The sequence below is a fragment of the Symphalangus syndactylus genome, chromosome 19 (assembly GCF_028878055.3).
Source record: "Symphalangus syndactylus isolate Jambi chromosome 19, NHGRI_mSymSyn1-v2.1_pri, whole genome shotgun sequence".
NCBI classification, from domain to species: domain Eukaryota; kingdom Metazoa; phylum Chordata; class Mammalia; order Primates; family Hylobatidae; genus Symphalangus; species Symphalangus syndactylus.
In genome coordinates, this window is record NC_072434.2 from 22,381,921 (window position 1) to 22,394,218 (window position 12,298).

Genomic DNA, 12,298 nt, shown 5'->3' on the forward strand with positions numbered 1-12,298 from the left:
TAGAGGGGAAATGAGCTGGTAAACAACATAATCAGTTATACACTGAAACTGCAGTCAGTACAGAAGTATTATTTAGGTACAAATTGACCAATTCTGGGTAAGTTTGGATGGCATCACAGAGAAGTTTTGAATAGCATTCCAGCCTACAAGGTGCTGAAATCTTGTTAGAGAGAAAAGATACGTATACTGAAGTAAAGGCAAGAACATTATCATGTGTACGGAGATACAAAAGTACTAACATGATGTAGGCCAGGGGTTGGCAAACACTTTCTGTAAAGGACCAGATGGTAAATATCTTAGGCTTTGGGGGCTAATGTAGATGGTATGAAAATGAATGGGTGTGACGGGGTTCCCATAAAACATTATTTACAAAAACAGGTAAAGGTCTAAATTTGTCCCCAGAGCTGTAGTTTGCCGATGGCTGATAGAAGATACTAGTGAAAAAATTGAACTGTATGGCCAGGCACGTTGGCTCACGCCTGTAATCCCAGCACTTTAGGAGGCCAAGGCGGGTGGATCACCTGAGGTCAGGAGTGCAAGACCAGCCTGACCAACATGGAGAAACTCCATCTTCACTAAAAATACAAAATTAGCCAGGCGTGGTGGCGCATGCCTGTAATCCCAGCTACTCAGGAGGCTGAGGCAAGAGAATCGCTTGAACCCGGCAGGTGGAGGTTGCGGTGAGCCAAGATTGTGCCATTGCACTCCAGCCTGGGCAACAAGAGTGAAACTCCGTCTCAAAAAAAAAAAAAATTGGACTGTATATGATATGCTAATTGTTCAGGAGAAATAAGGTCAGAAGGAGAAATGAGAGAGTAAATGTATTAGCACTGCAAAAAATGGCTTCTCAGAGGTAATGGGATTTGACCTGGGCTTCAAACGATGGAAAAAGATTTAGAAAACTAGAGGATGTATCAACTATTCAAAGTGAAGGCACCGACATAAGCAGAGTCAGAAAGTCCAAGTGCATGTGTGCAGGGGGCAGAGAAGAGACCACCAGCTTGAAGAATTCTTCCTGAGAAATAATAGGAGGTAAAATTGGATTGTTAGGGTGGGGCCAAATTATAGAGGGCCTGGACAGGAAGGCAGAGGAATTTGGATTTGATGTGGGAGACAGTGAGGCTTTCTAAATTATTGAGTAGTGGTTTAAGAGGTTACCCTGCTGCGTGGTACAGGAGAAATGAAAGAATCTAAGAGCAGCCAGCAATCCAGACAGTGGTAAGGGGTCACAGGGTGGAGGCAGTAGAAGTCATAGGCCAAATCTGAGAGTCGCAGTGGAGGAGTCACTTGTGAGTCTTCTGATTCCTGAGGATGAGAGAGGAAGAAGAAGGCAATAGAGGTGACTCCATCAATTATAGTTGTGCCTTTAATTTTAAAAAGGACAAATGAGCAAATCTGGGTCTTGGTAATAATGTTTGAGTTTGGCTTTAGACATGGTGAATTTCCTGCAAATGATGAACTAAGGGGTACTATTCTGAAGATCTAAAATAGGCATTGGGGAGTCCCTGTGAGCCTTTTCTGGCTGAGGAGGTTGCCGATAAAATTTAAAAAAATAAAATAGGCATCGGAATCCATGAAACGTATGGTTTCTCTAAGGGAGGCAAGTTAGAAATGAGCAGAAACAGAGGCAGGGGCTGGGGCTAAGGGCCTGGCTTGTGGAGTTTGAAGATGAGTCAGTAAAAAAGCTGCTTGAGACACCAGAGAGGAACTGAGAATGAATAATACCCTTGAAGAAGAGAGAACCATTGTTTCAAGAGGAGGATGAAGATGCAAGAATAGTCAGAGGTGAAAACTCAGATAATTCCTTTGAAATGATCTGTTTTGCGACCCTCCGACCCTCCTTGTCTTCTGTCATACCTGTCCTTTGGCCTGGAATTCTCTCCCATCCTTTTTACCTGCTCTTCCTTCTTCATCTGTTAGTCACTCTGAAATCCCTCACTCCCCCTGTCAGATTTTAGGCCTTTGTTTCTCTCTGCTCTGTTGAACTGTGCATAGATTTTTTAAATTTTTTCTTAGCACAGTGTTTGCCCAAGTTTCCTTAATAATAGGAGTCACCTGGTTTGCTCAGTGAACATCAGACAAGACCAGACCTCTCACTTGGATATTCTGATTCAGTAGGTGTGAGTTGGAGCCAGGAATCTCTAAAAACTCATTCCAGGTGATCCTTTTGTTTTTTTTCCCCTCAGGCAGTTCTTCCCCCCCAGGCTGGAGTGCAGTGGCGCAATCTCTGCTTACTGCAAGCTCCGCCTCCTGGGTTCATGCCATTCTCCTGCCTCAGCCTCCCGAGTAGCTGGGACTACAGGCGCCCACCACCACGCCTGGCTAATTTTTTGTATTTTTAGTAGAGATGCGATTTCACCATGTTAGCCAGGATGGTCTCTATCTTCTGACCTCGTGATCCGCCCGCCTCAGCCTCACAAAGTGCTGGGATTACAGGCTTGAGCCACCACGCCCGGCCCTTCAGGTAATTCTTATCTTCAGAGAGGTTTGGGTCACACTGACTAGTAAGTTGCCTGACATATAGGTAGGTGCTTATTCAGTGCTTAGAATTAGTGTTCATTTATTTACAAAATATATCATTAGGGCTTTTCATGTGCTCACACTTGTTGGTTTTGAGAATACAGTGGAAGATGAGACACACGAGCTGTCTCGTGGAGCTGTGATAAATGTACACAAGGCGATATGGCAGTGGCAACAGGGGGAGGGGGGTTACCTTGGATTGGTAGTCAGGGAGAGCTCTCTGAGAAGATGACATTTATGCTAAGATATGAATGAGAAGGAGCAGGTCATGCAGAGATCCATCTGGAAGGAAGACTTTCAGCCAGGTGCCAACAGGGGAGCAAGCGTGAGGTATTTGGGAACAGAAGGAAGGCTGGTGTGGCAGAGTCATGGGCAGTGAGGGGAGAGTGCTAGGAGATGAAGTCAGAGAAGTGGACAAAGATGAGAACTTGTAAGCCTTTTTGGTCATGGTTAGAGGTTGGATTTTATTCTAAGTGTGATGGGAAACCATTGGAGGGTTTAAGCAGAGGAGGATGAAGATCTGATTTATATTTTAGAAGAATTTATCTGGTTGCTTGAGAATTGGTTATGGGATGGGGGTGACAAGATTGCGAGCAGTCTTGCAAGTATGAGCTGGGAGAAGCGACCAGCTCTGAGGTGTGCTAGTGGGTTGACAGGATGATTAATGGAGTCAGTGTCAGGTGGTAAAGAGAAGAGATGAAATAAGAGTTTCTGATGGCGCTGTTTCCTGGGATGTGTTCTGGGATAGGAGTGGGTTTGGCAGAAAGGAAATAGAAACTTCTGTTTTGAATGTGTTGAATTTGAGTAGCCTGTTGGAACCAAGTGGAGATGTTAAGCTGGCAGATAGTTTCTACCACTTGAGTTCGGGGAAGCAGTTGTGGCCTGAGATATGATTTTGAGAGTCTTTGATGCATGCATGGTATTCAGAGCTGTGGAATTTGTTGATCTTTTCTGAGGAGAGAGCACAGATGAGAAAAGAAGAAGCCTGTGACCCAGCCCATGGGGCTCCCCAATGTATAGAGATTGAGAGAAGAGAAAGGAGGCTCAGAGTAGCTAGTGAGGGAGGAGAAAAATAAGGAGATGTCTGGGTGCAGGGGCCCACGCCTGTAATCCCAGCACTTTGGGAGGTCAAGGCAAGAGGATTGCTTGAGGCCAGTAGTTCAAGACCAGCCTGGGCAACATGGGGAAACCCAGTCTCTGCAAAAAAAAAATACCAAAAATTAGCTGGGCATGGTGGCACGTGCCTGTGGTCACACCTGTGGTCCCAGCTACTCAGGAGGCTGAGGCAGGAGGATCGCTTGAGCCCAGGAGGCAGAAGTTGCAGTGAGCCATGATTGCACCACTGCACTCCAGCCTGGCGACAGAGCAAGACCCTGTCTCAAAAAAAAAAAAAAAAAATGCTTTTTATGGCCCACTCTGCATTTTGAATAACATCTGTTGAATAATTTGTGCACATTAAAGACATGTTAGAAAATGGGGGTGGAGCCTGGGCAACATAGCAAAACCCTATCTCTACTAAAAATACAAAATTAAATGGGTGTGGTGGCATGTGCCTGTAGTCCCAGCTATTTGGAAAGCTGAGGTGGGAGGCTGGCTTGAGCCCAGGAGGTTGCACAGTAAGCCAAGATGGCACCACTGCACTCCAACCTGGGTGACAATTTTTTTTTTCCACTAATAATATTAAAATGAATATTCAAGTTTTAATATGGATGACACCACATTAGTGGGCACTTAAAAATACAGTGCTGAGCTGGGTGCCCTGGCTTGTGCCTATAGTCCCAGCTACTTAGGAGGCTGAAGCTGGAGGATCTCTTGAGCCCAGGAGTTTAAAGTTCCAGCAAGCTAGAATCATGCCACTGCACTCCAGCCTGTGTGACAGCAAGACCCTGTCTCACAACAAACACCCACAATGCCTTAATAGTTTAAAAGAATTATCCTGAATCAGGGCCCAGAAGGGGGAAAAAAAGAAATCCCTCATTGTTCCCAAATTATAGACACCTGGATTGTATTTGCAACTGAAGATAGCCTTAATTTTTTTTTTTTAATAGCAGCACTAACTTTAAAAAAATGTTCTTATTTGCTTGGTAATTCATGGTTGTAACAAACCAACAGTATAGAAAACTAGAAGTGAAAGCCCCTGTCTTAGTCCACTCCTGGTGCTATAACAAAATACCTTAGACTGGGTAATTTATAAACAGCAGAAACTTTTTCTCACAGTTCTTGAAGCTGGGAAGTCCAGGATCAAAGCCCTAGCCTCAATTCAGTGTCTGGCGAGGGCCTGCTCTCTACTTTAAAGATGGCACCAGCACCCTCTTGCCGCATCCTCACACAGAGCTCCATCCAGCCTCTTTTAGAAGGGCACTAATTCCATTCATAAGGGTGGAGCCTTCATAACTTAATCACCCCCTAAAGGCTTTCCCTCTTATTACCAGTAAATTGTGGGTTAGATTTCAACATATGAATTTAGGGGGGGTCACCACAGTTCAGACCATAGCAGCCCCTAACATTAATTTTTATTTAAAATCATATTTTATTATAAATATAATCTGTGTTCATAGTTAAAAAAAAAAACTTTGGGGCTGGGCGCAGTGGCGCACGCCTGTAATCCCAGCACTCTGGGAGGCCGAGGCTGGTGGATCACAAGATCAGGGGATCTAGACCATGCTGGCTAACACGGTGAAACCCCGTCTCTACTAAAAACACAAAAAAATTAGCCAGGCATGGTGGTGGGCGCCTGTAATCCCAGCTAAGGCAGGAGAATGGCGTGAACCCAGGAGGCAGAGCTTGCAGTGAGCCGAGATCGCGCCACTGCACTCCAGCCTGGGAGACAAAGTGAGACTCCGTCTCAAAAAAAAAAAAAAAAAAAAAAACTTTGCAAAAAACTAAAAGTAGAATTGCCTCCCTTAAAGCCCTCCAGCCTTCTCCCTGGTGTTAGCAATTTAGCAGTTTCTTGAGTGTATATACATATAATATTTTTGTAGCATAAATAGGTATCTTGTTACACATAATATTCTGTAATTTGCTTTTTTTTAACCTAGCAATCATTCATTATTTAATAAAGGGCTTTTTGATCATTTTTCTTGACAGCATAGTGTCATATGGATCTACCATAATTTAGCAAATCCCCTACTGATGAATATTTAGAATGCATATAGCTTTTTGCTACTATTAATAATGCCAATAATAATCTTTGTATATCATTGTAAACATTTAGTTGCACAGTTTATAATTTTGCATAAACATATTTTTCCAGTTCTCTTGACATTGTGGTATAGTTTTCTATTTAAGAATTTTTAATTTTTATATTGTTAATTATATTAGTCTTTTTTGGGGGTGGTTCTGGGTTTTAATGTCAAACAAGACTAACTTTAATATAATTTTATTTTAGGCTGATACCATGTTAAAGATGGGCTTTCAACAACAAGTGCTTGACATTTTGGAAAACATTCCTAATGATTGTCAGACCATTTTGGTTTCAGCCACAATTCCAACTAGCATAGAACAACTAGCAAGCCAGCTTCTGCATAATCCTGTGAGAATTATCACTGGAGAAAAGAACCTACCTTGTGCCAATGTACGTCAGATTATTCTGTGGGTAGAAGACCCAGCCAAAAAGAAAAAATTATTTGAAATTTTAAATGTGAGTAGTAAAGCAGTTAACCATGTTTTATGGATTGTGTTTGCATTTTTCACAGCTCTTAAGAGAATACTTTTTAGATACAACTTTCGGGGAATTTGATATAGGTATTTACTAATAAATTGCTTTACCTACCCTAGAATTCTGTGAGAATCAAATAAATACCTATTTGGGAAAACATGTTGGATAGATACAGGGTTGGGTTTTCTTTTCCTTATCATAGAAATAAGTTTAAATATCACGATTATTCCTAAGGAATATGTTCTCCTTTGAAAATATTTTAGAAGGGCTGGGCGCGGTGGCTCACGCCTGTAATCCCAGCACTTTGGGAGGTGAGGCGGGCAGATCATGAGGTCAGGAGATCGAGACCATCCTGGCTAACATGGTGAAACCCCGTCTCTACTAAAAATACAAAAAGAAATTAGCCAGGCGTGGTGGCACATGCCTGTAGTCCCAGCCACTCGGGAGGCTGAGGCAGGAGAATGATGTGAACCTGGGAGGCAGAGCTTGCAGTGAGCCGAGATTGCGCCACTGCACTCCAGCCTGGGTGACAGAGTGAGACTCCATCTCAAAAAAAAAAAAAAAAAAAAAAGTATTAAGTTAAATATGGTTGGTATTGACTTGTTAGCAGCATGTAGAACTACATTAATCACACTTAAAATGTTTGAATTACTTTTGCAGTATTAAGTGATGGAAAATTAAGAGGGGCAAAAGACTGGCTTCTGTTTGTGCATATTTTAAATAAAACGCTTATTTTAATAATATGCCTTTTTGTTCCTTTTGTGTTTTGTTTTGTTTTTTTGAGACAGTCTCGCTCTGTTGCCCAGGCTGGAGTGCTGTGGCATGGTCTCAGCTCACTGCAACCTCCACCTCTCAGGTTCAAGCGATTCTCCTGCCTCAGCCTCCCGAGTAGCTGGAGTTACAGGTGCCTGCCACCATGCGTGGCTAATTTTTTGTATTTTTAGTAGAGACGGGGTTTCACTGTGTTGGTCAGGCTGGTCTCAAACTCCTGACCTTGTGATTTGCCCACCTCGGCCTCCCAAAGTGCTGAGATTACAGGTGTGAGCCACCGCGCCCAGCCTCCTTCTTAACGATATTTATAAACCTATTGATAACTAGCTTGTGATAATCTTTCAGAAAACTTCCCATTGTAAATTATTTTATATGAATAATTTTTGATTATGTTTTTAATTTTTCAGGATAAGAAACTCTTTAAGCCTCCAGTGTTAGTATTTGTGGACTGCAAACTAGGAGCAGATCTTTTGAGTGAAGCCGTTGAGAAAATCACAGGGCTGAAAAGCATATCTATACATTCAGAGAAGTCGCAAATAGAAAGGAAAAACATATTGAAGGTTTGACACCCAACATTCTATGTTCTGTTTTCTATAAATCTGTTCTGCCTCATTTTCAAGAGATACCATATTACAGCTGGTTTTTATAACAGACCCTCTTTTAATGACTACAAGACCATCAAACAAGCGGTTACCATGAAGTTAATGTTCTCTTGCTCAGGCTTTTTGTTTGGGGAGCAATAGCCTGTTCTGCAGGGAATATATACTAAATAGATTACTAATTCAGAACTTACCATTTCTGAAATCAGGTCAGTTTGGACTAGAGCAGGGCAGTAATTCACCTTTGGAAAAGGTTTGCCTGAATAAATTAATAAATTCCATGGGGATTGGGGAGAATTTTAGCTGCATACATTTTTAAGGTTTACTATGACCTTTACCTATTGAAAAGATATTGCAACAAAAATATTGAAGTAAGCACTGAAAAAAGAAAAGCTATCAGAATTACACAAAACCACACAAAATAAATTCTGAATAATAAATTTTGTTGCTTTTTTGGAAAGGGATTACTCGAAGGAGACTATGAAGTTGTAGTGAGCACAGGAGTCTTGGGACGAGGCCTAGACTTGATCAGTGTCAGGCTGGTTGTCAATTTTGATATGCCTTCAAGTATGGACGAGTATGTCCATCAGGTAAGGAGCTTTATATGTTACCACTATTTTGTTCACGAGTTTTATTGGGAAAGGTGTTGTCAATGTGATATCAAGTTTAAGAAAGCAGTATCGGCCAGGACAGTGGCTCACCTGTAATCCCAGCACTTTGGAAGGCCATCGCGGGCAGATCACTCGAAACGGATGGATCACATGAAGTCAGGGGTTCACAGACCAGCCTGGCCAACATGGCAAAAACCCATCTCTACTAAAAATACAAAAAAAATTTAGCCGGGTGTGGTGGCAGGCGCCTGTAATCCCAACTACTCAGGAGGCTGAGGCAGGAAAATCGCTTGAACTCGGCAGGAGGAGGTTGCAGTGAGCCGTGATCATGCCACTGCACTCTAGCCTGGGTGACAGAGACTTCATTCCCACCTCCGCCCCCCCCCCAAAAAAAAGCAGTGTATAAAACTGTATGTATTTTTGCTTTTAAGATTTTTTTTTTTTTTTTTTTTTTGAGACAGTCTCACTCTGTTACCCAAGCTAGAGTGCAGTGGCTTGATCTCGGCTCACTGCAACCTCCGCCTCCCAGGTTCAAGGGATCCTTGTGCCTCAGCCTCCCAAGTAACTTGGATTACAGGTACCCACCACCACACCTGGCTAATTTTTTTGTATTTTTAGTAGAGACGGGGTTTTGCCATGTTGGCTAGGCTGGTCTCAAACTCCTGACTTCAAGTGATCCTCCGGCCTGGGCCTCCCAAAGTGCTGGAATTACAGGTGTGAGCCACCACGCCTGGCCTGCTTTTAAGATATATATGTATATAAACTAAATTTTGTTTTTAAAAGGTAAGTATGTATAAAAACTAAATTTTGTTTTTAAAAGTATGCCTAAAGTGCCTTAAAAAAAAAAAAAAATAGGCCGGGCGCGGTGGCTCACGCTTGTAATCCCAGCACTTTGGGAGGCCGAGGCGGGCGGATCACGAGGTCAGGAGATCGAGACCATGGTGAAACTCCGTCTCTACTAAAAATACAAAAAATTAGCCAGGCGTGGTGGCGGGCGCCTGTAGTCCCAGCTACTCAGAGAGGCTGAGGCAGGAGAATGGCGTGAACCCGGGAAGCTGAGCTTGCAGTGAGCCGAGATTGCGCCACTGCACTCCAGCCTGGGCGACAGAGGGAGACTCCGTCTCAAAAAAAAAAAAAAAAAAAAAAAAAAAAAAAAAAAAAAAAAAAAAAACAAAAAAAAACTAGAAGTAACCAAAAATGTTAATTAAAAATTTTTTAAGTAGTAAATTTTTGGTTTATTTTTGCTTCTTTTTCTTATTTTCTTCAGTGAGCATATAATCAGTGAGATTTTATAATCAAAAAGTTTTGTTTAAAAAGATCGTTTTAAGTTGATATGTCTGGCCAAAATAAAATTGATCCTTTAAAGTATTTTTTTAAGGAATCTTCATCTCCTCTTCATATCCTTATTTGTTCTAGTCTTTCACTTTTGAAAGTTTTCTTTCTTTTCTTTGCTGCCAAAGGTAACAATAGCTTCTCTCTCTAGCAGAAATAGAGCCTTCTCTTAGCGCCGCATTATCTCACTGACTGCTACCTGTCTTCCCTCTCGGGCTTCACTTACAAACTCTTCAAGTAAAGCCTGTCTGTAGTGTTCTTAACATCACCTCTGAATGCCACATTTACTAGCATCACCCACTGAAACGCTGTTAGTGCCTTCAGTGCATTGTCGCCTTTATTTTTACTTAATACAGTACTACTTCTCTCTTTATTTATTTTGGTACCACCACATTTACCTGCACATCAGGGAATTAAGTATTCCACGGGGGTTGATTGTTTTACTTAGCATAATGTTTTTAAGGTTCATCCATATCATAGTATGTATCGGTACTTCATTTTTTTAAATTGCCAAAAAAATTTATTGTGTAGATGTGCCACCTTTGTTTGTTAGTTGCTAGACATTTAGGTTGTTTCTACATTTTGACTGCTATGAATAAGGCTGCTGTGAACATTCATGTACAAGTTTTTGTGTGGACATATTTTCATTTCTATTGGACATATGCCTACGAATAAAATTACTGAGTCATATAGTAACTCTGTGTTTACCATTTTGAGGAACTGCCAGATTGTTTTCCAACATGGCTTCACCATTTTACATTCTCACCTGCAGCTTATGAAGGTTCCAATTTCCCCACATCCTCATCAACACTTATCTTTTTTATTATAACTATGCTAGTGGGTATGAAGTTAAACCTCCTTATATTTTGCCTTGCATTTCTTTAATGACTAATGATGTTGAACATTATTTCATGTACTTATTGATCATTTTTTTAACTTCTTTGGAGAAATGTCTGTTCAAATTTTTTGTCCATTTTTAAATTGGGTTTTTATTTTTGAGTTGTGAAAATTCTTTGTATACTCTAGAAGACTTGCCAAAAACATGATTTGCAAGTGTTTTTTTGTTCGTTTGTTTTTAAGAGATGGGGTCTCCTTCTATTGCCCAGGCTGGAGTACAGTGGCACAGTCATAGCTCACTGTAACTGTGAATGCATGGACTCAGGCGATTCTTCCATCTCAGCCTCCTGAGTAGCTGGGACTACAAGTACACGCCATCACACCTGGCTAATTTTTCTATTTTTCATAGAGATGGAGTATTGCTATGTTGCCCTGGCTGGTCTTGAACCCTGGCCTCAAGTGATCCTCCTGCCTCAGCCTCTCAAATTGCTGGGATTATAGGCATGAAGCACCATGCCCAGCCTGAAGCTACTTTGTATAATCTTTTCTTTGTCTTTTTGAATTTTTTTATTTCTACTTGTTTTTCTGTGGACTTTTATAGAGAAATAACTACTTTTTATATTTTTATTTTTATTGGAACAATTCAGTAATTTAATTAAGTCAGGTATAAATAAAAGCTGTTACTGAAAAACAATATTTGCTTGCCTCTCTTCTCTGTCTCTTTCCCTAGAGGCTTCCCCTCTTAACTTTTTTAGAAGTTTCTTTTACAGTGTTAAAAATGCCCTCTGTATTAGCAGAAACTGTCTACTCATTTAAATATTTCTGAATATAGACTTTAAGTTTTACATTTCAGTTAAGGAGCAGAAATTGACCATGATTGTGTATTTTCCCCCTCTTTTGAAGAGTTTCTTAGTATATTTTCATTATCTATTTGGAGATAAGTAGATTTTGTGCCTTATTGATACTCCACAAATTTGTGTCCATTTAATTCTCTCAAAATGAGAAATAACTAGCCGGGCCTGTAATCCCAGCACTTTGGGAGGCTGAGGCAGGTAGATCACAAGGTCAGGAGTTTAAGACCAGCCTGGCCAAGATGGTGAAACCCCATCTCTACTAAAAATACAAAAAAATTAGCCAGATATGGTAGCGGGTGCCTGTAATCCCAGCTATGCGGGAGACTGAGGCAGAGAATTGCTTGAACCCTGGAGGTGGAGGTTGCAGTGAGCCGACATTGCACCATTGCACTCCAGCCTGGGCGACAGAATGAGACTCTACCTCAAAAAAAAAAAAAAGAGAAATAACTTTATGCAAAGATGATTTAATATAAATCTCACTTTTCAAGGCCTCTTAAGTAGCCTTGGAAGTAAACAGTCCTCTTGCTCTTAATGCATGGGCTTTCAGAATTTTTTGACCTTAACCCACCCACAATAAGAAACATCTTTATGTCATTACCCCCAACACCACCCATACAGGTATAACTAAAACACAAGTTTCACAAGCGATACTTATTTTTATTTTATGTGATCACTCTCTTATTTTCTGTTTGGACCAAAAGAAATATGCTGGTGTAGGCCTAGTAAATTAATTTCACAGATATATTGAGATGCATAATTCAAAAAATGCTGTCTGGATGAAGGTTAATCTTATCTTAGTAAAGCTACTTTTTTTTTTTTTTTTTTGAGATGGAGTCTTGTTCTGTCACCCAGGCTGGAGTGCAGTGGCACGATCTCAGCTTATTGCAAGCTCCACCTCCTGGGTTCAAGCGATTCTTTTGCCTCAGCCTCCCAAGTAGCTAGGATTTACAGGTGTGTGCCACCATGCCTGGCTAATTTTTGTGTTTTTAGTAGAGACAGGATTTTGCCACATTGGCTACGCTGGTCTCAAACTCCTGACCTCAGGTGATCCACCTGCCTCAGCTCCCAAAGTGCTGGGATTACAGATGTGAGCCACTGCACCCGGCCAGTAATGCT

The 12,298-nt window shown here is 41.3% G+C and overlaps 1 protein-coding gene across 11 annotated transcripts in view; it reads left to right on the forward strand.

The window, feature by feature from the left end:
* The window catches only part of DDX59 (DEAD-box helicase 59), a 31,153-nt gene that overhangs the window by 14,338 nt on the left and 4,517 nt on the right, over nt 1-12,298 (forward strand). For 8 of the 11 annotated variants that reach the window (XM_055234852.2, XM_055234856.2, XM_055234858.2 and 5 more), the window contains 3 exons: nt 5,909-6,160; nt 7,357-7,509; nt 8,010-8,138. The exons of 1 other annotated variant lie outside the window; for it this stretch is intronic. In XM_055234852.2, the coding sequence (XP_055090827.1) occupies nt 5,909-6,160; nt 7,357-7,509; nt 8,010-8,138 (534 nt within the window). The remainder of the gene's footprint in view (nt 1-5,908; nt 6,161-7,356; nt 7,510-8,009; nt 8,139-12,298) is intronic. 2 more of the 11 variants (XM_055234857.2, XM_055234859.2) reach the window with 2 other exon arrangements.